Raw genomic sequence first — 26,873 nt, 5'->3', positions numbered from 1 at the left:
CTGTGAGCACAGCTGAATGTGAAAGGGGTTTCTCTACATTAAAAAGGATAAAAACCTGTATGAGGAATCGCATCAGTCAGAACACTAAATAATCTGATGCTGATTTCACTGGAGGGACCAGATCCAACAGATTTTAATTACGATAAAGCTGCTGACATCTGGGCTTCTAAGAAGAAGAGAAGAATTAATGTATAGAATTTTAAGCTGTGAGCATTACAAGCTTTTTCATTACTTAATGAGAAAATAAGAAAAATCCTAGTCTTGTTTGTTATAATTACTGTATAAAATATTATCCTTGTTTGAAGTAATTTATAATAAAATTACTATATTAATTTATGAAAATTTGATCACAAAAGAAACAAAGAAATTATGAAAGAATTAAACCAAGAACCAGTAATAGAAAAAATTAAAAAATATAAACATAAATGGATGGAACACATTCAAAGAGTGAAAACAGAAAGATTACCAAAACAAGCCTTAAAGTACAAGCCATTAGGAAAAAGAAAACCAGGACGTCCTCTTAAACGATTCAACGATGACTTCTAAGGCTGGAACAGGCCATGCTAGGCCTAAATCCTTGATACACATGATGATGATGATGATGATGAAAAACGGTCTTAACTCATTCAAAATTTTTGTACGCCTGGCTAATGCTTCGTTACACCTGGCTGGTAAAAATTTCTGTGGAGAGCACTGAGATTTCATTATTTATTCATAGTTGTTGGAAGTTTATCCACTTGATTATATTATAAATTAAAGATACCAAGAAATTATATACTTGGTTTAATCCTTTATCCAAGTGTAAGCAAAAAAGTTTGTGCCTAAAATATAATCAGGACAGGGCAACTCGTATATAGAAGCTACTGACTTCACATCACTTGCCTTAGTATCCCATAACGCAAAGTACATATCCTTACAGGTATGTATAATGCTATGCATTATGGGTAAGGTCACTACCCAGCCAGTTTTGACCTTATTATTGAGGTCTCGTCAGTGGGATCCAGACCCAGAGGTGATACTAAGGTTGAAGTAATCCAGAAGTCATATTTTCATATATAAGTTGCCAGAAGATGTCACATATTATTAAAATACTCTGCGTTAGAGATAGTTGTCAGAAGGCTTTCCACTTGGTTATATTAGAAATTAAACATTCCAAGAAATTATATACTTGGTTTAATCCTTTATCCAAGTATAAGCAAACAAAGTTTGCACCTGAAATATAATCTGGACTAGGACTATATATGAGTTGCCTGAAATATAATCAGGACTAGAGCCAGGGCCGGCACTACCATTTAAGCAAACTAGGCAACTGCCTAGGGTGCAAGCCATGAAGGGGTGCAAAACTTCAAGCTATGCTTTATTCAAACTTTACTAAAATATCAAAATTAAATAGTGATATATGATTTAGGTATCGATTCTTTTTTCTTATCCCTCGCAGATCACACTATTTTACTATTTAGCTCTTGGTTCTTTTTTGTTCCTTACCTAAATGATTTGAACTTACCGCCATTTAAAATTCAGTTAAGATAAATATTTTAAAACGTTAACATTTTAAAATATTAAATTTCGGTATTTTATAACTTTTTTTTTGTAAATGAATTATAACAGAATTTTCAAATTAATTAAAAAGAAAATAAAAAAAGCCCTATTAATTTAACCTCAAAGACAATTTTATGTTGTTTAATGTCAATTAGAAACATTTTAGTTTATGAAATAAGGAGCACACTTGTAAATTTTGCCTAGGGTGCAAAATAAACTGACAGTGAATAGAGCTATATACAAGTTGCCCTACTCTTGATTATATTTTCAGATCAGAAAATGTCCCTAGAGTTCGAAGAATAAATAGTTGGAGCGAAGTGGATGCTTAATCTAATTAAGCAAGTGAATTGCATAAGGATGATGTCAGTTATGATAATTGAGCAGCATGCTGGAAGAGTCACAACTGTAGTACGGAAAGCTAAGCCTGATTATGTAAAGAAACTAGCTCTGCAAGCTAAAGACAATCCAAAAGAATTCTATCGTTATGCTACAAGTAAAAGAAAATGAATTTGAAAGAATAACTATTAAATGCAGATGATATATAGGTGGCTGATGCAGAAGTGATTGTTCAACTAATGAGTAGTCATTTTGCTAAAAGCTATCAACCTGGTATATGCAACATTGAACTCACCACTACCTCTTCACTGTATGAGGGAACTTGTGAGGAGGAAGTACAAGAGCTGTTACAGAAACTGAATAAGAATTTTGCGATAGGAACTGATGGGATATCAGTACAAATGCTAAGAGTGTTCAGCTGAACTAGCTATTCCTTTGACCAGGCTATATAATTTCCGTCTCAAAACAAGGAAGATGCCACAAGAGTGGAATTTATGTACGGTCATCCCATTACACAAAGGTGGTGCAAAGACCATTGCATCCAACTATTTACCAAACAGTATCTCAGGAGTGGTGGTGGTGAAGATTTTGGAACAGTTGGTTAGGGCTGGCATTCAGAAATGGGTTTACTAAGAGAAGGTCATGTTTTAACAACTTGCTCACATTCTGCAATAAAGTTATCCCTTATGATAATGCTGGTTAGCTGATGGCCTGTTAGTTTTATGATAAAATTCTTTATCCTCGAATGTGTGTTTCTAATAATTATCACAATTTTTGGGTTCTAACTTTGAAGTTGAGTATGATTTGGTTTACTTCTGGTTAGTGTGAACTGTTACATCACAAAGTGTATTCTAATGTTTATATGGATATATCTCTGTACTGCTGGCTACCTCCTATAGCTCATTTTTTTCACATACCAAATGGTACACAAAAATGATTGTGTACAATTTGGTATGGTACACAATTATTTTTGCATTGGTATGTGGGATTTAAAAAAATAAAATAAGTTGGAAGACAACTTTGAAAACTTTGTTTGTTTGCATATAACTTTAATTAACATGAAACTGTCACCAATTACTCTAGCTTGTAATATGTTTGTTTCTGTTAACAGGTATATCTTAAGATGCTTGTTAATAGATAATCATTGTTCTGTCTTTACTTTAAATGTTATTTTTAAAAAATGATACATAAGTCATTATGTAGTATTTCATATCATAAAATTAAAGTGTTTTATAAATAACTTCAGGTGTCACCGCAGGTTAAAAGTGATGCCATATTTGCTTTTATGTCCGATAAACTCAGAAGTTTTCCTGATTTATCTGCAAAAGTCCAAGAAATATATCAGTGGAATATTACCTCTCAAGGTCAAGTGGTTTCCCAGTGGAGTGAGTATGCAGCATTATTGTGCATATTACATAGATAGTAACATTTTGGGTTGTCTTAATCTGCATAATATTGAAGATGTATATGTGTAAAGAATTAAATAAGGAATTTGGAAATTGTAGTGTTACTTGAATTATCATTTATAGAGTAAAATACAATAACTAAATATTGACACTAATTCATATATTTTATTTAATGTTCCATTTAAAAATCACATCATGATGTTTATAAGATCTTTTGTTGATGTAAGATTTGCCAAATAAACAAAAGATTCTGTATTCCTTTTGTGTTCAGTGACGCTGAGTTTTTTTTTTTTTTTTTTCCAGACTTTATAATTTTTTCATGTCCAACCACATAGAGTATAAATTAGGTCTTGCATCTCACATCTTCACAGAATACCATAGCATCATTTGGTTATCTCCTTTGATACATTACTACTAAGACAACCCTCTATTATGGACTCTCAAAGATCTCATCCAACACAATGTTTGGAAGCCTCTCAAATAATGTTAGAGACCTCTAAAGTTTAATAATATGCAAGACTTCAAAATATCATAGAGGATGAGTCTTTGATTTCTACTTGGGATACCTTGTAGTTTTCATACATCTGGTTTCTTTGAAAGTCAGTAATAGGAGGTTATCTTCAAGATAAGATATTAAGTGACCAGATCATATGGTATTCTGTCAAGGTGTTGAAATATAAGGCCTAATTTATATTGTGTTCATAATCAGTCCTTTACTACACTAGTAACCATCTAAAAGCTATGCATAACAAATGAACTGCTTATGTCTACAAGGTGCTACTCAAAGGTTCGGGGAATTTGACCATAAATAAATTACCCTAACTTCTAGTTTCCACCATCTCCTTTGAAGTAGTCCCCCTTTGGCAAGTGTACAGTGATTCGAGTCATTTTTACATGATTCTACGCATCCCTTGAAGTCCTTGGGTGTGACTATTGAGAATTTGCTGCAATTCTGCTTGGATCTCTGCAGTTGTATCAAATCGTTACCCTTTCAGCCAGAATTTCATCTTGGGGAATAGGAAAGTCAGGTGAATGGGGGAAAATGACTATCATGTTATTGGAATCCAGGAACTCAGAAGCATTGTCATGGCAGAGAACCCAGTCATTCTTCCACTTGTCTGGACAATTTAAACATGGGAAGAATTCCTTGTGGACAATGGATGTCAAAAATAAAAACAATCAACATTGACTTGACATTGCTGCAAACTTGACACTTTTTTGGCCACAGTGAATTTGCCAACTTTCACTATGCCAATTGCTGTTTTGTCTCAACTGCTACACTTTTTTGAGGTTGAAGTAAAATTTAATGCAGCTTCTTTTGTTCCTTAAAATCCACCATTTAGGTGAGAGAAGAAAATCACTGAACCACCTAAACACGTGCATTACAAAAATGCATGTAAACCAAGAATGCAGCCTCTCAGCTGTTGACATGCTCATTTGCTAAGGATACTGCTTGCCCCTCACAGTGACAGAAGGCTGTACTACTACAACTGCTTCATGCATGCTGTTCAAATTTCCTGAACTTTTGGGTACCACCTCATTATTACTAAGAGTGTTGGGGCATATCTTTTTAGTGGAGAAGACCTCTACTGATGGTGCTAGCCCTTTTCATTCTTTCCTATATTCTTTGCAGTATCTCTCCTGAATTTTTTTTTTTTTTTTTTTACTATCCTATCTTCCATATAATCATTATTAGGATCCAACACCCTGCAACTGAATTTGCCATGCAGTGACTCGTCAACATCCAGAAAGTAGGATTCTTGTAGTCTTTCATTATTTGTTCCTGCTTTGGTAAGATGGATGTTGCAGATGGCCCAGCCTGGATCATTGGGCTTGCCTGAAGTGTCAGTATTGTTGCATTTAGTCTCTTATCCCATTATCTGGAGAAGTATCCAAGGCTCACTGCATTAATGGCATAGTGTCCAAGTAATCCTTGCATTACATTTCTGAGTATATTTATTTTTTTGACAGATAGCAGGCATCCATGTGTTGAGTGTAGTGGGCGGGAATCTGGTGCTGAACACAAATTCTTTTTGCATGAATCTTTCCTCTAATTTTTCCAGGGCCCTCACAAGGTCCCAACAAAGTGCAAATACTATACATGCATTGTTTGATAAAAGAAATAAGAACGAGACATCTGACACACACACACACCATTGTTTCTCATTTATGCAACACATGAAAAGTCATTAGGGAAAATGTCACCCACCCTTATTGAAATTTCTATAGGATTGGTAAGATTTCATATACAATTAAAACTATATTCTGCTAATTTTCTTGTTGAAACATTTAAACAGCACATCAAATTACTATAAACTACAATAATGGGTGTGCATGTGAGGTGATTAAAAACCCATTTAATCATAAATTATATTTATGTGTAAATTCATTTTGTTTGTACTTAACATGATATTTACTAATTTAGCTGTTTATTTTTTTTTTATTTTCATGTGAAACCTTTGGAATGTATAGTGTAGTATGAACTTTTCTGTCCTTGGCAATAAGCTGCAAACTAACCTATTTCGATGATCCATCTGGTGCACAGTACTTGCTCTTATGAATTAACCTTAAAGCTTTCGTCTATTGATTGGGAGCACTCCAATGTTGCATCGTGCTTCTGAGGTACTTTTGACTGAATCAATCCACCTAGACCTCGTTTTTCTTCTAGATCTATTTCTTGCCATCATGACATCAAATACCTGTTTTACTAACCTTTTCATGCCATTCTTTTTAAGTAGCCATACCACCTTAGATTAGCTCTACTCACATATTCTTGAATGCTAACAATGTCAAGCTACTTTCTAATGTCTTCATTTTTAATGATTTTTGCCATTAATCCAATGTGTTCACTTCCCCCAAATTTTTCTCAACTCTCATATCTAGTCTCTATTCTTTGATGAAGTGTTATTTTTAACCCAACTCTGAGATCCATAACTTAAAACTGTTTTGAACACAATCTTGTATAGTGTTAGTTTGGTGTTTTGGCTAATTTCTCTCTTATTCTGAATAAATTTATTCAGCTGGCTCCCTACAATACCAGCTGGGATGTTGTCTGTTCTCAAATGTAATTTAACCATCTTCACTGAAAACTGTACCTAAATAGCTGAAATATTTTACTTGTTCTATAGGTTTGACTTGTTCTCTGTTTTATACTGGATGTATTTAGGAGTACAACATTATCTGTATAAAGCAAAGAGCTAAGTTTGATATCTCCGATTTTAATATCAGATTTAATGAAACTTTCTTTCTTATTGTGATTCATATAGATGATGAATAAGAGAGGAGATAATGTGCATCCTTGTCTTACTCCCTCCTTTACAACAAACCATCTTCATGGATTTCCTTCAATTCTAACTTAGAACTTAAATATATGCTGTGTATCGCTCTGTATAATTTTTTGCAGTATTTTCAAAATCTTTTCTCTGGGCACCTTGTCGTATGCCTTTCAAGTTCTACCAAACTTAAATGCAGATCCTTGTGATACTCCCTTGATTTCTCAACTATTTTTTGTAAAATGAAAATCTGATCCTGAAAGTATCTTTTGTCCTGAGTTCACCTTGTTCTTCTCCCAGTTTCTCTTCTACAATTTTTCTCAACCTCTTTTCTAGTATGCTTGCAAAAATCCTGCCTGGAACGCTTAGTAAAGAAATTCCTCTGTGATATTGACATCCAGCTTAATTCATTTTTTATAGGTGGGAACAATGATAGCTCCACTCCAATTATCTGGAATTCATCTTTCTGAACAGGCCCTCTGAATTATGCAGTGTAGTCACTGCAAAATTTTTATACTTCCATATTTAAACATTTCTGGTTGAATTTCATCTTCTCTACAGTTCTGTCACTGCTTGTTTCATTTAAGTATCAAAGTAATTATTCCAGACATCTAGAATATCCTTATCATCAGTTTTCATATTACCTTTTTTCAATAGCCTCCAGAACAGTTTGCCACCTTCCTGATATTTTGCTTCTTTATTCTTACCAAAGCCTTCCCATGACTTTTGTTTCATTCTCACTTTACACATAGTATAACTCTTACATTTTTCTCTGTATTCTTTTAGGGTATCTGCCAACTTATTTGCTAGGAATTTTTAGGACTGTTTCATTAATTTCATTAATATAATAATAATTGTCCACAATTATTATTATATAAATATATTAAGAGGCCATATGAGAGATCTCTCAAATGGAATGCAGAATACCAATTAAAAAAGGTTTCTTACCTTTTAGGTTAACTGTTTTCATTATAATAATTATGGAACAACTACCATATTAAAGTAAAATTTCAATTTAATATAAACTAAAATAATCATTGACGTTTAAACCTTCACATAAGGTCATCATCTGGAGTACACACATATATACAAAAAAATCAAGCTACACTAAATCTACATAGTAATCTAAAGTTTCATTATTTTATAATGAATGCTGATCACTGTAACCATGAAGGAAAGGATTAGGTTAACTGTTTATTGAATTGCCTTGCATTATATCTTTCTCTCTGAATTGCTTATTTCTTCTACACTAATGATGCATTTTTAATTTCAGTATGAAATATTCATTGCTAATTTCAATAAAATACTCGCTACCATGCTTGACTCTGAATTACCATGAACTACCACAAAGGCCAGGATCTAATATGCTTTGCTTAGTGATTCATTGAATGAATCACTGAGCACATACTGATATTGAAATTTTTCCGAGTGTTTCTGTAGTGTTTTTTTAACTTCCTGAAGAAGACATTACTTCATATAGTGAAACATATAGAGACTAGCATTTAATGAAATATAGAAGAGAATTGTGGAATTATTATTCTGTATACTTCTGATGAAATATTTGTTAATTTGTGAGAAACCTTCGTAGCATTATATAGTAAGAACTTCGCTCAACTATGTGACTTGTTTGCCCAAATATCTGATAACCTTTCTATGTGTGCAACAGTTCACTTTGTGAAGCTTTCACTGCTTATATAGCTTCAGGCTACTTACCTTTATCGAAGTGCAGATTTTTCAAAAACAGTTTGAGACTGTTAAAATTAAAAAAAATTCAGGGATTTCAGTTTTTTTCCATTGGTTGTACTGAAAACTACCTATGTGAATCCTGGCTTTGGAAATGTATAAAGATTTGGTTTGATGCTCAGATGAGATTATTATCACACATCCACTGCATGGTTATGTGATACTCTGCGAGCAGTATTTTTGAGTAGGACAGAAATCCTCGCCCAAGCCGCTGTAGCTGAGTTGGGAAACTTCCTAGCTTTCCATACCTTATTAAATGGTTTAATGGAATCTAATAATGTACTCCCTTGGAGGTATTATGCAAAGAAATTATAAATTATTACCTGATATGAAAAGGTAACCTGCTTTTTTGGATATTAAGGAAGTTTTTTTTGTTGTATGTTGATGACATGAAGATAAGTTTAAACATTTTCAAATAGAAAAATGTCATTTTGTATAGTGATGTGAATTATCTAAAGGTAAGACTAGGTTATGAATTTTTCATAAAATAAGGGGAAAATAAGTTCAGATTGGCTTGTTTCATCATTAGAGTAGTTGCCAGTTTTTTTCCCCTTATTTCTAGCAGTATGGATATAGGCTTCCTTGTTTATACTCTTCATACCATAAGTATTAATTAGAAAGCCACTTCCTCTTGCAGTTGAGGGTGCAGTAAAGCAGTTTCCACAGGCATGGTTAAAAGATAGTCCATGGGACAGAATCTGTTGGTAACACTTCTCAGGGTTTCCACATCAACTGGCAAATAATCCTGTTGCTGCTTATCCTCTTCCTGGAGGGAGTTGGAGTATAACAGGTTGGAGTTGGACACTGTGCAAGAGCAGTGACCATGAGTCTTCTGCCCCAGTGCATATCCTTAGTCTATAAATTTTCCCATTATTTTACTAACATAAAAATTTTATAGCATAATAAAATAAATAACACATGTGCGCTCACACACAGAGTCCAACAAAAGATAATTCCACATAAAACTTTCAACATCCTCTGATATCAGTGATGTGCATTATCCCGTACTGATATCCAAACCCAATGTTATTCATTACTGAACTATAGTTGGCATCTTCTGTAACATCTCTACTTTCCTTATTACATCTTCCCTGATGCATTTCATAAGAAGGGCTGGAATTTCACATTGTCAAGTCTAATATCCCATGCCAGAAGTTATCAGATCTCGAATCCTCCTTATGATATACTTTGATTCAAGATTCTCATCTCATCTTCCTTTTACCTTCTTTTACCTTGCAGTGTCGAGGGTTTATTAATCATCGTACCTCATACCGTTCACAGGATAAGCTGGTCAGCCTTACGCCCCAGAGTATCCTATGTCCGTAGTGTTGAGTTCTCAAGGCCGGTTTGCCTGCTTTGCGGGATGAAAAACCCTAGGATAAACTGGGGAAAATACCCTACTGTTCATGCCCAAGACTGGCTAACTTGGCTATGGCTGAGGAAGATCCTTCAGCTCCTCACATCTCCAACGGGAATCGAACCTAGGACACTCCTTCCCCAGGCATATGGTTGCGAAGTGCACAGCCATTAGGCTAACCTCGCAGACTGGTTCAAGATTTCCTTACCTTATTTTGTTGCATTCATTTTGCTGCCTTTACTGTTTTCTCCTAACTCCAATGACTTCACTGACCAATTTGACTATCTCTGGAAGTCAATCACATATCTAATTATCCTAACAGGGAGAAACTTCCTTGATGACTGTTATTCCACACCAGATTTCCTAGCCATCCAGAAGTTAGATGCAAGTCATCATAAAGAGTGGAAAAATTCAGTTTGCTGTTGATATTTCTAAGGCATTTAATTAACTCTGGCATCATGGGAGAAAGAGTTTAGGAGAAAGTATAGAGCCCTGGTATACTCCAGGGCTATGTACTTTCACCTACAATCTTCTCTTGTATCTCTCTCTCTCTCTCTCTGACATCGTGTTCAGAGCTTTGCCAATCACAGTATTCTCTGTTCCTTTTCATTATTCGAAATCTTGTAGTTATCAAGTAATTCACACTCCAAGATCTTCTTTAACCATTGCTTTAAAAACTGATCTTGCTATCCTTGGGGTTATTTCATGAATTTTAATACCTCCAAAATGCAATTTATCATTTCTGTCTCATTTCTCAGGACTCATACCTTGCTCTTAATTTTTGACAATATTCTGTCACCAGCTAGGATCAGTTTTTTCTTCTTTGGTTGACTTTCACATATAAAGCCTATCCTAGCACAAGCACATCAGGACAAGTCTGTATCATCTCCAAAAAGCTTGGTGTATTATTTTTCTTTACAAACAGTATTTCTTTTCTGCTCAACACCTGACATTACCTGAAATCTGCCCAATCCCAAGAATACTGTTGCCCACTTTGAGGTGGTGCACGTATGATCTCCCTCAGAATTCTTGATCATATTCAGAAGAGAGAGAGAGAGAGCAGTTCGCTTAATTGATGGACCCCTTCATCCTGCTCACTGATTCCTTCCCATAGATGCTCTGTTACTGTATTGTATTTTCTAAGGTAGTTCCACCTGGATGCTGTTCCACTGAACTGGAACAATAATTGTAACTGTCAGGTCTTCGAGAAACCCTCAATAAATTCCTTTTTATCTAAGCACTTCATGTGTGACTCTCTTGTATTACTAGTCTTGGAACCTCTTGTGTATGAGGATATTATTTTATTTATGTTTTACTAGCATTGATTTGTGTATATAAAAGTGGAGGATTTCATTTTGATTACTTTGAACAACTTTCTTTTATTGTTATCAGAATTATAATTCTGTTCCTTTAAAACAGCTGTTTTGAAACTTTAAAACATGACTGTCTTTCTTTGAATTTTTAATTACTTATAGTTTTAGCATACTTATATATTTAAAAAGCTTTTGTATATACAATTACATAAATGTGCATTTGTACATTAACCTGCACAATAATATAGATAGGCTGAAATTTGCCTACATATGCTGCATGTGTACTTTAGGTTCTGCAACCTCATTTATATGAGATTTATATTCAATGGATATCAGGGATTTCTGGTATATGTTCCTAACTTGTGTTGAGAAATGAAATGCTTCAGCCAAATATAATTATCATTCTCTGCATTTCATAAGGACAATTATTTTGTAAAACAGACAAAGTTACCCTGAAAAGAAAGCTTGACCTGAGGTCACATGCTTAAGACATACTAATAGCTTATTTCAGTAGCGCACTCAGAATTTATTTTGGGGGGGGGGGGGGTAAGTAGGTGATTTGAGAATACACACTACGCATTGCATACGACCTGTGACTGAGCATCTGCAATGATCGCTAATTCATAATTAGTATAGAAATAGAAGACACGACACAACATAAATAAATAAAAAAATGCATTTTAATCAGGAAAGATTTTTGGAAAATTTTCTAGTGGTTTTTTTTTTTTTCCTTTGGGGAGGCAGGGGCCCCTCTGAGTGTGCCACTGTCTTCTTTTGCTGTAATTGCAATCACAACTAAACATTGCTTTGCATATGTCTATTAAGGCTTAACAAAAAGGAGTCCTATTATGCATTTATATTATCTAAAAATAGACTGAACAATGAAAATTATTTAAAAGCTGATAAGCTTTAAATTACATTCATGTGTAATTCTAGAACTAAATCTACAAAACAAGAAATACAACTAATACAATGGACTATGTTATCTGAATAGTTCAGAAATGGTGTCTTTGAATAGTGGAGTTTAATACATCACATAGATCCCTAGATTGACTCCTCCTGGCAATACAAGAACCTATGCTAAAGTAGTGCTGTCATGTGTTGAATATGTGTATTTCATTATCAGAATACTAATACTCTTGATTGTGTCACAGATTTCATTAAAAAAAAAATAATTAATTTATACTGCATACAAATAAATGGTTGACAAAAAAGAATATAAAGTTGCTTGAATTCTACTTTTGTTTGGAATATGAAATATTTCCAATGTTAGTGCAATTAATAGAGAGCACTTACATCAGATATCCACATGAAACTGAGCTGCAAAAAAAAATTGTTTCCATTTATGTACTGTAAAATGGAAAGAAAGTAGATTTGAATAGAATATATGCTAGGCTTATGATTATATATTTACAACAGTTAATGCATATATATAAAAATAGAATTTATTATAACTCAGTGTATTTCAACCAGTGTTACATGGTAATCAGCAGGGAGAGAAAAGGATATCCATTAACTACATTCCAAAAAGAATTACATAATATGAGTAGTAGCATGTGCATTCTCTAATAACTCAAGCTGTGACCAAGACTCCAGCTAGTAAGAACATGATTCATATCTTGTGATTCATGTTTTGAGTATAGTTAATGGATCTTTTCTCTTCCTGATGTTTATGTAGCATTGGACAAAATACATTGTAATATTAATAAATTGTTTTCCTATATGTATTCACCATTGTAAATATATAATATAAAGTTTTTCACACTACACAAATGAGATTTGTCACAGACAACTCATTGTATTGTCAGCTTAATTTATTTTCACAGATTAACTGCAATTCAAATTGTGCAGTTGATTAAAGTTTGTAAAGGAAGAATAAGTATGTACCTTAAGATATGAGTGAATGGCAGTTTCCTTTGTATGTACATATTTGGTGTAAGTAGTCTGTAAGAAGCTAATATTTCACACATTCTAAGCAAAAAATATTCTTGTGCACTTTCTCTATCTTTTTTTTTACTATGATAAAAAAAAGTAGTTCCAAAATTCACCAAGAGGAAGCTTTGTGTGATGCACCAAATGCACATGTAATATTTTTTGTGTGTGTATAATAACACAAGCATAAATAACATTTTTATTCACTTCATTTTTGCATTCACAGCTTGTACTGTTCAGTATGCCACAAACTGCATCCTTTGCATAGTGTGTTCAATGGCATAACACAGCTGGTGTGCAACATTGGGCCTGATGTTGTGTACATGCTGTGCTATGCTGTCTTTCAGCACTGCAAGTTATCCTGATAACTTGCAGCAATGTTATCAAAGAATCTCCTGCACAGATCAAGGATGTGTGGAGCAGCCCATCCTACATTAAAATGACTGATGATTACTGATTAATCCATGCACAGGTACTGCTGTAGTTGTGGCACAACAGAATAGTTTATCATATTGCAATACTTCTCAGCAGTAACTGAGCAGGTCACAGGACCTGATTGGTGAATATCCTCAAGGAAGAATGGTCCAATGATAAATGAAGCTGTACACCTGCACCAGACAGTTTCTTGGGTGGATGCAAAGAAATTTGTTGGATTGCATACTGGTTTTGCATAGACCATTCCTAGCAATTGTGGATATTTACAGCTCTGTTCAGTGAAGGGGAGTCTCATTTCCTCCTCCACACACACACACACACACACACACACACACACACACAAAATCATTCATGGAAATGCAGCATCCAACTCTATCAAGCAAGGAATGTTAATGTGAATGTCAGTCGTCTTTCAAAGTCCTGTAGGTGTGACTCTTGTGTTAGGGTTATCTTAAATTGATAGAAATGCAGAACCTTTTGTAGAATTTTCCAGACAGCTGTAAGGCACGTTCATGTGTCTTGATATAGCACATGCACTGCAGGAACCAACACTGTTATTCATGACCTTTCTCCACAATGACAGTAGCAACTCGCTCACTTGTTATGAACTGAGTGGTTTGCAACCTTTTCCAGTCTATCTCCCGATGATCCTGTTTCTTCAAAACAAGTAATCATTCATTGAAGATCACATGGGGATAGTGGACCTTGTTGAAAGTGAAGAAATTTGCAGAGTGCAGCAGCAGCATCGCAGTTGTTTAGGTAGTACAGCTTCCCAAGAAAAGCATATTGGGGCAAGATCAGTGTCATTACTGTGGATGGTACTAGCAACCAGAATGAAGGGAAAAATCCTGTGTCCATCCTTTTTAAACCTTCCTGGCACCTGCTAAGTTGTGTGATATGCTTCCCCCACCCACCCAGATATTGCTTTCACATGATGCACAATGTATTCCAGCAAAGTTCCACAACATTTGGATCACTGGATGGTCCACAAGGCCTTAAACATGGATACTTTAATTTTGATCACCCTGTATATACACTTAACTCTCAATTAGTAAAATTTTCTGATTAAAGATAAGTTAATTACCAAACATAATGTTACATCTCCACTCAAGCAAGAAATGTTAATGTGAATGCCAATCAACTTTCAAAGTCCTGCAGGTGTGACCCTTGTGTCAAGGTTATCTTGAATTAGTAGAAATGCAGAATCTTCTATAGAATTTTCCAGACAGCTGTGTAAGGCACATTCATGTGTCTTGATTTAACACATGCACTGCAAGAACCAATGCTGTTATTCATGGCCTTTCTCCACAATGACAGTAGCAATTCACTCACTTGTGAACTGAGTGGTTTGCAACCTCTGCCAGTCTAAGTTGTATAATAATTGCCACAAATGGTCTCATTCTTTAAGTATGGACACCACCATTGTGAATAAGTCTAAACATCTTTACAAAATATTGAGTGCAGCCTATCATCATGGAGAGGCAACTGGCATAAACACATGCATTATCACTCATCTAGCTTCAAAGGATGAAACAAAAACTAAAAAGACCAGAAAATGGCAAAATTCTAAATTGTCTATATGTCTAAAGATTTGTTTTATGTAGAGAAAACTGCAAATTGCAAATACTAAACATTCATTCTAAAACTTCATTGCAAAGAACTGCAAAGTTTTTTAAAACTTGGATATATGCAATTAATTTGCATATATCCAAGGACCAAACAAATAATTGTTTCATGGTTATATGGAATAAAATTCTTAGTAAACAAAAAAAAAACACACCTTCAGCAAATCATAGTATATTTAAGCAAATTTAACAAAATAAATGATCATGTTGATTACTTTTTCCCCTGTCAGATAAAATTTGTGATTTTATATATATATATATATATTGTATCAGCTTTTACAATTATGCATGTAATTGATACCCTCCCATCTTTTTTTTTTTATTTATTTTCTTTCCCTTTTTAATGAGTTATGTTACTGTGTGTGTGTGTGTGTGTGTGTGTGTGTGTGTGTGTGTGTGTGTGTGTGTGTGTGTGTGTGTTTTGTAATAACAAACTACAACATAAAACAGTTAGAAATATGAAAATATATAGCAGTGGTTCTTAACCGGTGTTCCCCGGAACACCGCGAACTGGTTACAAGTGTTCTGCAGATGAAAGATGTCACATGATACTTCACTATGAAGCACGCCAATATTGCTTCAAAAACTAAAGATTATTTCAAGAGATTGTTGGACATGCAAGAAATAATTTTAAAGAAGTAAAATATTTTGAAAAGACTGTTAAAATTTTAATTATGCAAAACTTGCATCATATAAGGTAGCTGAATTAATTGCTGTAAAATTAAAACCACCTACTATAGCAGAGTCTCTTATTTTACCAGCAAGTTGTGAAATAGTAAACATTATGTTTGGTAACAAAGCAAAAAAGGAAATTATGAAAATTCCTCATTCAGACGATACAATAAAAAATAAAATTAAAGATATTTCAAATGATATTGAGAGAACAATTACCAATAAACTTTCCGAACAACATTTTGCTTTACAGATTGACTAGTCCACTGACATTAGCGATAAAGCTAATTAACTAGGATTCATTCGTTTCATTAATGAAAGCAAAATAGTGAATCAATTTCTATGCTGCAGAGAACTTACCGAACTTACAACAGGACAACATATTTTTCACTCCATTACGTCATATTTAGAAAATGTTTAAATTTCATGGGAGCTGTGTGTAGGAATTTGTAGGGATGATGCTCCATCAATGGTAGGCTCTATAAAAGGATTTGTTACCCTTGCAAAGAAAATAAACCCAAATATTATAACTACGCACTTTTTTTTTTGTACAGAGAATCCCTAGTTTAAAAAATATTACGGCCAACATTAAAACCTGTATTGGGCCAAGTTGTAAATATGGTAAATTACCTCAAGTCAAGACCTTTAAAAGCACGCCTTTTTTTTAAAAAAAAAATTTTTTTATGGAAGCCAAGTGCAAATCTCTGCTTTTGCATGCTGAAATAAGATGGTTATCCAGGGGTAAAGTTCTATTCTGAATTTCAAAACTTAAGAATGAATTATCATCATCATCATCAAATTCCTGACATGTACCCTCAAGGGGTGTACAGGATATGATAGTACTACATGAAAAATTTACATCATTACTAACTTCCTATCTACAATTTTCCTCCAAATCAGTCTGTTACTTGTCAAGACTCCAACATTATCAGATCTTATATTTCTATTGTCTAAGGCACTTTGTACCGTATCGATCCACCTATACCTTGGTCTTCCTCTGGGTTGTTTTCCTACCAGAGAACACTTGTTATGCTAATCTTTCCTCACCCATTCTGTTTAAGTGATCATGCAACCCGAGATTAGCTCTCTATATAAATGAATTCACGGATGCTGACAATATCAGGTTCTTTCCTAATATCCTCGTTTTTAATATGAAATTGCCATTGATGCCATCTGTTCACGCCTCTAATCTTTCGTAGGACTATCATATCTGCAGTCTCTAGTCTTTGGTCAAGTGTTTTACTTCTGACCCAGCTCTCAGATCCATAAGTTAAAACTGGTTTGAACACTATCTTGTATACAGCTAATTTAGTGTTCTGACTAATTTTTCTCTTATTCCATATGAATTTATTCAATTGAATTCCACCATACCAGCTTTGTTGATTCTGTTGTCTATTTCCATATTTAATTTACCATCTTCACTAAAAATCGTGCTTAACTAGCTGAAATGTTTTACTTGTTCTATAAGTTCTCCATTCACAATGCAGTTGATATTTTCAATGTTTCTGCCTATTTTCATTGTCTTTTTAGTGCTGCCCTTCATACCATATCTATTACAACAGTTATTCAATTTAGTCAGGGAATCTTGCAAACTTGTAGCGGATTTATTTAGAAATATAACATTGTCCGCATAAAGCAAAGAGCTGATATTAACATCTCCAATTCTGATATCATGTTTAATACCACTTTCCTTCATAATGTGATCCATATAGATAATGAATAACAGAGGGTATAATGTACATCCTTGTCTCACACCAGATTTAACATTAAACCATCTTGATGTACTTCCTTCAATTCTAACTGCTGACTTACAACTCAAATAAAGACTAAGTACTGCTTGATATAATGCCCCATTGACACCATATAACTGTAGTGTGTTAAATAGCTTCTCTCTTGGCACCTTGTCATATACCTTTTCAAGGTCGACAATACAGATCTTTGTTATATTCCCATGCTTTCTCAACTATTTACGTAAAGTGAAGATCTGATCCTGACAGCCTCTATTTGGTCTGAATGCAGCTTGTTCTTCACCAAGCTTTTCTTCCACAATTCTTCTCAACTGTTTCTCAAGTATACTTGCATAGATCTTGCCAGGAACACTCAGTAGGGAATTACCTCTATAATTCTCACATTCAGTTTTATTTCCCTTTTTATATATGGGTTCTATTAGAGCACTACTCCAATCATCAGAAATTCGTCCCTCTGTCCAGGCTTTTATACCACCATACTTCAGCATTTCTGGTTGAATATCATCTACTCCTGCTGCCTTTCCACATTTCAAGCCTTTGATGGCTTTTTCTACTTAAAGTATGGATATGTATTCCTGACTGCATGCATGGTCAGTGTTTTTTACCACTGTGCTTTCATCACTGCTTGTTTCTTTTAGCAGTTTTTCAAAGTAATTACTTCATACTTCAAGGATATCTTTTAATCCTGTTTACATGTCACCTTTATCATCTCTACCTCCTTTTACAGCACTCTTTCCTCCATTTCTAAGCTTCAACAACCTCCAGATATCTTACCACCTTCTTGATATTTATTTTCTATGTTCTTGCCAAAAGTCCTCCCATGACTTTTGTTTAGCTAGTTTTACACACTGTTTAGCTTTCTTACATTTGTCTCTGTATTCTCTAAGAGCAAAAGCTGACTTATTTGCCAGGAACTTTTGATATGCTTTCTTCTTTTCCTTCACTGCCTCTTTAACTTCCTGTGTCCACCAGGGAGTTCTGATTTTTCTATCCTTGCAGACAACCTACATGTCTGCAAGGATAGAAAAACAAATGCCTCTCTGACTGAATCAATCAGGGTGTTCTTCAAGGCTTGCCACTGAATCTCCAATGTTTGGTTGCTGTTCTCAAACTCTTTCATTTTTTCTTCAATAATCTTTGTATATTTTAGTCTACAGTTCACACCTGAGAGCTGCTCAACTTTTATTCGCTGTAAAACTTTCTTACATGTTATTCTTTTCAATATGAAATTCAATTTCATCCTGCTCAAGACTAAATAGTGATCGCTTCCAATTTTAAATCCTCTGTATACTCTGCTGTCCTGCACCAGGGAGTAATCATCACTATCAACAATAACATAGTCAATGAGACTTTTCTTATTCCTTGCCTCTTCTCTCCATGTGAATTTATGCACATTTTTATATTGGAACATGGTGTTAGTAATAACCAATCCATGTCCTGAGCAAAAATCCAACAGGTATTTGCCATTATTATTAGCTTTGCTCTTTTCTCCAAATTTTCCCAAAATATTTTTGTATGTCTGACAATCATTTCCTACTCTGCTATTTAGATCCCCACCAAGGACCACCTTTTCCTTTTTCATTGTGTCAGTTGCTTTTTCTAAAGCATCAAAAAATTTCTCCACTTCTACCTTAGTAGAACCTTCTGTGGGACCATAGGCACAAATAAGTCTCATTGTCCAGTTCCCCATTCTCATATTTGACCACATTACTCTACTTGAGACTGCCTGCCATATAAGAAGAATAGTCTCGTATTTTGTGTTGAATACTATGGCTACTCCTTTTTTTCCTTGATTGTCATTTCCTGAATATAACATTTTGTATTTATTGTTCAGAAAGATTTCACCAGTTTTTGTCTTTTTTGTTTCAGTCACCCCTATTATATCGATCTGGTACTTATCTAATTCTTCAGGTATCTCCATTTCTTTGCCATTCAGGCTTCTTACCGATATTACCAAAATTGATAGTACCGATCTTTAACTCTGGGGATGTTGAGTTAGGGTGTGTTTTCAGATTTGTTCCAATAGCTGAATTTTTGCTGTTCACCCTGGTTCCCTGGTGAAAACAACGGAGGCCTTGTTTAACTGGGCAACGCCCCAACCAGCACAAAATTTTGTCATGTTGTACCATCATTTTCTATATCGGTTTAAGCAATAAGAATACAATTTGGTCGGCTAAATTCCAAATTGCCAGCTCATCCTCGTTCGTTCAGTATCCAGGTAGATACCCAACAGGGTGCACACGAGAAGGTGAGAATTGGACATTAGGTCAGAAGCGCTGGTCGGCTCTTCGCATTCCTTTAAAGGTTATGTGGAGGTCTCCTCTCAGTTATACAGCTTTGACCCTTAAGCACCCCAAGAATGAATTAGTGGCCTGTTTTTCGAAATGAAGGTACAGATGCTTTTCTAAATTTTTTCAAAATGATATTTGGTGTGCTAATATGGCATATTTAGCCGATATGTTTAATTACTTAAATAGTGTTAATACAAGTATCCAAGGGGAAAATGAAAATATTTTGTCATCCACTGATAAAATTGTCAGCTTTTCAGAAAAAAAGTATCTCTTTGAAAAAACCGCATATCAGAAAATAGATATGTTTCCTTCACCACATGTCGACGGAATTATTTCCATTATAACAGAACATTTAACAATATTGTTAAATGTTCTGTTATGATATTGTTAAATGTTCTGTTATAACGGAAATAATTCTGTTATGATAACCCAAAAACAGGGTCAAAAAACTAACAATAAAAATATGCGTGAATTTTCGTTACAAGAAGAAGAACAATTTGTTACCTTGTCAACGGATGGTACTCTAAAAATGAAATTTTCTCAAATAACTGTTGAGGAATTTTTGGATTTTTGACCAAGCCGAATACCCAACTCTTTCCACAAGGGCAGTGAAAATTTTGTTCCAGTTTTCAACATCATATTTGTGTGAGCCAATATAAAAACTAAAAAGCACGAAAGACTTACTAAAATAGACAAAGAGATAAGGGTAGCTATGTCACATATTTGACCTGATATTGCTGAAATCTGCAAACGCCAAAAAGCTCAAGTATCACATTAAAATAAGTTTCCATTTTTATAAAAGGCAAGTTCATGCATATTTTTGTTAGTTTTTTGACCCTAATGTTTTTAGTGTTCCCTAATTTTTTCAAAAGTGTTCAGTGACTTCAAAAAGGTTAAGAACCACTGATATATAGTATGCAGTTTTTGTCTAATATATGTATTCAAAATTAGAGAATACATTGAAAGGAAATATGTTTCTTGCTTTCCGTAGCATTTACTCTGAGATGCAGCTCTGAAACAGAGTTAAATAGTATGCCAGTAAATTGTTTCCTCCTCTTCCCCTTTCACCCATTATTAACAAAAAAAGAATTCAGCTGAGATTACTAATCAATTTGACTGAGTGAATCCAAGTGTGAATTACAGTTTAAAAATTGTAACCGTGTTAAAAATAATTAATAGTAACATTGAACAGATATATCTTTCTCAGTGAAAAATATTGAACAAAATTTCATCTTGATGTTTTATTTTACACTGTTAATTTTCATAAATTATATTTTCAACTGTGAAAATACTGGTATTAGTAGTGGGCGGTAGATGACATTGGTGTAGTTGGATTGAGTGGTGGAGACGGAGAGCTGTAGAGTAGGTGCCCTCCCTCGATGAGTCTTTGGACTCCCTGGAGGTGTCACGTAATAATAATAATAAATACATAAAAGAAGTATGTATTTCAGCATAGGGGTGGGGCTGCTAGCAACAACTGCCAATGTCGTGACATCACAAACAAACTTCAGAATAATTAATGAATTATGATTTACAATTAATGATTACTCACAAATAGAACTCTTATTCTGGCAATTAAAGCTAAGTATGAAGCATTTATATTCACACATTAAATAAAGTTCAGTGTCAGTGAAGCTGGCAAGCTGTTTATAAGGAGTGCGTGTATATGTATATATATATTTGAGGGAAAATTCTGATTGGTTAGCATAATCGCTAAGCAAATACTGTATGATATACAATGAGCAATTTTACTTTTTTTTTAAAAAAAAAAAAAAAAAAAGAATATTTCTAAATAAAATATGCAATTATGTGCTGAAACAGATAATTCTTGGTAGTTTTGTTTGATATATATGTAAACAACACATCAAGATTTACGTTAATTAAATTATTAAAATATTCATCTATCTTTTCATCGGACATCCACAGATTCCATGTGGACACTTAGATGCTTGATATGCCACGACAGTCCTTGTCCTGTTGTATGCTTTTTTGGAGGCTTCAACTCTCTGAAGATAAGTCACTCCAGACAGACCATCCACCCATCTCATTGTTGGTCTACCCCTTCCTCTTTTTCCAGGAACTTTACCTTCTATTACTGTTCTGAGACGTCCTCCTTCCATCTTTCAATGTGTCCAAAGTATTTTAACCCTCTTCTGTCAATATCCTTAAGGAGCCTTAAAGTTCTACTGATCCTTTCTAGCACCCATCCATTTGTCCACCTTTCAGTATATGATATCCACGACAGCCTTCTGTAACTCCACATCTCTAAAGCAGTTATGCTTTTCCTAATTAGACTTCTTTAGGTTCCAAGTCTCACATCCATAGGTCACTGTTGGAAAAACAGCTATCCAAAATCTTGTCCCTTTAAAGAAACTGATGTTATCATGCTGTGCAAATGATTCTTTCACTAACATTGTGGATATGATTTCTAATTAATTTACCCATTACTTGGTCTATAATGCTGAAAATGTACAGGTCTTTAATTCTCCATGTGATATAATAAACCACCCTAAAAATGGTAGATAACTCTTCAAACTTCAAATCCAATGATTTCTGAGAATCCTATTCCAGTTCTCAGCAAATCATTGAAGATAATCAAAAAAATTAACATAAATTTTTTAACGACCAAAGATATATCATCCCCTTTGTCTAGTGATTTAAGATCAACAATTTCCTCTTCCTCCTGTTAGCTAGAGAGCTGTGTTCATCGAGAAAACTGCAAGAAGATAATTTTAAAATTGTGTGTGGCAATAGCGATAATTTGTTATTTCAGTATTGTTGTGTGATAGCCACGATCATGGTGTTTGGTGTAGTTATAGTTCTGTATTAAATTTCATTGTGTTTCTTGTATATTATTATTATACAGGCATCTTCGTGGAGTCCCAATCTATCATACCTCTCTTTAAACCCATTAACAGACAAAGCACTCATAACTGACTCTGGCAACCCATACCACCCATCCACAACTCTCCAAGCAAAAATTCTAGTCCTCACTCCCCTGCTAACCACACCTTTATTCAACTTTCAGGGATGACCCCTTGTTCTCGTCCCTCTAGCCAAGTGCTGAAACATTTCCCCTGCATCTATCCTATAAAACACTTTAAGCAACTTAAATGTTGCTTAAAGTGTTTTATATCATCATACCTCTCTTTAAACCCATTAACAGACAAAGCACTCATAACTGACTCTGGCAACCCATACCACCCATTCACAACTCTCCAAGCAAAAATTCTAGTCCTCACTCCCCTGCTAACCACACCTTTATTCAACTTTCAGGGATGACCCCTTGTTCTCATCCCTCTAGCCAAGTGCTGAAACATTTCCCCTGCATCTATCCTATAAAACACTTTAAGCAACTTAAATGTTTCTATCATATCCCTCTTTCTCCTATCAACCAATTTCTGCAATCCACACACCTTCAATCTATCCTCATTGGGAACATTCCATAGGCCACTTACCATCATGGTCACTTGCCTCTGAATCATCTCCACTGCTTCCTCAACAAACCCAGGGGACCAGACTTGAGCACAGTAATCCAGATGTCGGCTTATCAAGGCCTTATAAAGAGGAATAACAACTTTTTTATCTTTATTTGTTAATGTGTTCTTCAATAGCAAAGTAATCTTATGGGCTACCTTAGCAACATGTTCTTTAAACTTTAACTCTCTATCTGCCACCACCCCTAAATCCCTAGCTTCATCTATTTCCTGGAGTACAGTGCCATTAATGTGATACACGGCTTGTAATCTATTTATCCCAAAATGCATAACTTCTCGACATTACTAGTATTCTATTATTAACTATTATTCTACCTAACTTTGCATCATCAGCAAACAACTGAACATTTCCTTTTGGGTTATTTCCTATATCATTTATGTACAAATTAAACAGCAATGGTCCCATCACTGAACCTTACGGCACACCACTAGTCACCTGTTTTTGCCTCAATTCTGCCCCTCCATATAACTTTTTCATATCTGTCCAGCAGCCACCCTCTTATCCACTTAACCAGTGTCATATCCATCCCCATTTGTTCTAATTTGCATAACAGTTCCATGTGGTATTCTGTCAAATGCCTTTGCAAAATCCAGCAAAATTCTTTTTTCTAGTGCTTTTAGCACCATGCATGAGATACTGATTGGCCTATAATTTACTACTGCAGTCTTAGAACCTCCCTCATGCATAGAAATTATTTTGCCCTCTTTTCCACTCCCTTGGAACTCTACCAGAGCTGAGACTTAAAGACCCCTTGCACATTCTCGCAAAACCGCAGTTGATATTCCATTTAATCCCACAGCTGTATTTACATTAAGATTCTGCAATTCATCCACCTCTGTTCCCACATTAGTGTCTGTCACATTAAAGCAATAACCTCACTAGGATGATGTACCCTTGCAAAGTGGTCACCTAGTAACTCAACTATTTTATCTGCTTTTGTCTCCTCGTGACCATCACTCATTAAGGTTAATCTTCCATAGTCATTCCACATAACAAAATAACTCTCTGGGATTTCCTATGGCCTGTTTGGCTAGATTCTTGTCATAATCTTGCTTGCTTGAGCCTTGTACTGTTCATGAGTTTGCTGGTCTTTCTGTTTATATACCCTCCACAGCATTTTCTTCTTCTGCAGCTTGTGCTTAATGATATTACTCATCCATCTGACTTCTACCTGATTAACTCTCCTTACCCTATGTATACAATTTAATACTGCTTCCTCTAGATGATTTAATACTGCTTCCACTACTAACATCCTTACTCTGCAGCGTTTTATGCTATGGCACACATATTTAAGCTTCTTTCTAAGCTTGTCATAATCACCTGCCTTGTAGTTCCACAAATTCCCCTTCTTAATAGAATATTATTCATGTTTTACAATCTCCCGAGTCAAGACTGCATGGTCACTTTCACCAGTTGGAGGTAATGTTGTCACCTTGGTTATTATTATTATTTGACACCTCCAGGGAATCCAAAGACTCATCGAGGGAGAGTCTGCCAACAGCATTGAACGATTGATTCCCTTCCAACTACTAACTGCGCTCAAACTTACTTAACTTTTCGTGAGCCATTAGTAGCAGAGGCTCTACCAATCGACCAACCAAATGGATATCTCTTCTGATCCTATGACTAGGTCAAATACTCTCCCACCCCTAGTCTCCTCCATCACACGCTGCCTTAAGTAATTATCTCTTAGTAGGTGTATAAATTATATTTTCTTACTGCCATGTGATCTTTCTTCCTTCCAGTCTATATTTCCATAGTTGAAGTTCCCCATAATAATCACTCAACATGTACTCATTGTACGTAAATAGGTGATCTTATAACCTTAGTTGCGTCGTAATCTTAAATAATGACAACACAACCATAATATTGATTCTAGAAGCTTTCATGACTGTGTATAATGTTAATCAAAGTTTCATAACATTCAGTGCTATTTGCAAACCTTTCTGTATAACAAATTTTTTTTTTTTAAGATTCAGTGGTTCAGTATATTTATTTTCAAGTTCTAAGTATTCAAAATATTCAGTAGACTTTGATATTGTAGTCATAAAGCACTGTGCTCTAAATTTTTTTTTTTCCTATTTCCTCAATAGCTCTAGATTTAAAAACAGCTAATGGCTGTCTGTATAAAGGTTTATCTAAAGATCAAAAACCACGCTGCCTATTAACCATAGAAGATGATCATTTTCAAGATATAGCTTTTGGAAAACTAGACCCACAAAAGGTAAGTAACAGTCCACTAATTGTCTATCTAAAATTCATAACATTGCATTTTCCCTTTAAAAAAAGGTCCACCTTTTATTGTTGTACTTGATTACAAAATAATACAAAAGGTGCTGTTTTGCTAATCTTTAGAAATCACTATTTCTAGCACATCTTCTGAAAAGTTAGTGAATTGTAAGGATTTCTAAAATATAAGAATGTTCTTGTCATGAAGTAAAAATGATGTTTGGACTGCTAGAATATGTTAGTTAATAAAGAAATGTTGTACAGTGCATGTGTAATGGAGCATCTGCAACTGAAAATAGTTCTTTTGTTTTAGATTGCTACAAAATGTATTTTAGTGTGGTGAGGGGGGTGATATTCTATGTTTCATTAATGTAACCTCAGCTGATTACCTCTGTAAATCTAATGGAAAGCCCTCTTATTTAAAGGTACTCTAACAAATATCACTTTTACATCATCTGGTCTTTGTGTACAACCCACTTGTTTTACTTAGTGCCTGAAAGCATATAGTTCTTATGGAATTCTAATATGATCCCCAAAGGTAGCCATGATATCCTGTGTGTGTACACACAGGATATCATTATTAAAGACCTTGTACCCCTTTGCCTACATAGAAGGGAAAGAAAACTTCCCAGGTATACCAAATATTATACACAGTCATGAAAGCTTCTAGAGTCAGTATTATGGTTGTGTTGTCATTATTTGATTTTACTACAAAGGCAACTAAGGTTATAAGATCACATATTTATGTGCAATGAGCATGGATCGAGTGATTATTATGGGAGACTTCAACGTAAATACAGACTGGAAGGAAGGAAATAGAATTTATACACGTATTAATATTAAATTCTTACAGCAGAGCTGCCAGCATATTTATATCAAGGTTCTGGTGCAAAGACATAAAGCTGTCTCTGTTTGCAAGAGATGTATCTAAAATCAAATCAGAATGGGAACTGGGGATAGATTGCATAGAAAAGTCATGACTATTAAGGAATTTGCAGTATACTGGAATATTAATTAAAATTTATAAATTAATTAAAAACAAGACAACGAAACAATGCTAAGAATATCCGAAACTATTGCCATAAAATGCGATGAAAATTCCATTAACATCCACCGCCCCTACCTAATTTCCGAATGTTGGACGATCCAGAGCCTACAATTTAAGCCATGCCTCCAGCCAATGTAATGACAACTAATGCCCTTATTTGGGTTGCAACTTTGCCCTGACTTAGCCCTTCACTCATTTCCGACAAAGTTCCAAGGATGGTCACACGACCAAAACGGTTCCACACCCCGTTAACCCTGCCCCAGTTGCCACAATAGTTTACCCCCCCACACACACACACACAAAAAAAATGCGCCCTAATTCAAAATAATATAGGTATACGTTTATATATATATATATTATTAATATTAACCCGGGTTATCCAAACTTATTTTTCCGCATCTAAACCCCCCTTCCCCCAACTTGTAAACA

At 34.7% G+C, this 26,873-nt stretch overlaps 1 protein-coding gene across 2 annotated transcripts in view; it reads left to right on the top strand.

The window, feature by feature from the left end:
* Mfe2 (peroxisomal Multifunctional enzyme type 2) overlaps positions 1–26,873 on the top strand; it is a 668,623-nt gene that overhangs the window by 425,298 nt on the left and 216,452 nt on the right. Inside the window, exons 20-21 of one of the 2 annotated variants that reach the window (XM_090390952.1) lie at positions 3,134–3,260; positions 25,261–25,391. In XM_090390952.1, coding sequence (XP_090247078.1) covers positions 3,134–3,260; positions 25,261–25,391 — 258 coding nt within the window. Of the gene's footprint in view, positions 1–3,121; positions 3,261–25,260; positions 25,392–26,873 lie in introns of both variants that reach the window. The other variant, XM_090390951.1, reaches the window with a different exon arrangement.

This window comes from Typopeltis vanoorti, chromosome 3, assembly GCF_054136105.1.
Source record: "Typopeltis vanoorti isolate ZY-2024b chromosome 3, IOZ_Tvanoo_1.0, whole genome shotgun sequence".
Taxonomy (NCBI): Eukaryota; Metazoa; Arthropoda; class Arachnida; order Uropygi; family Thelyphonidae; genus Typopeltis; species Typopeltis vanoorti.
This window is presented reverse-complemented; position numbering and strand designations above follow the sequence as displayed.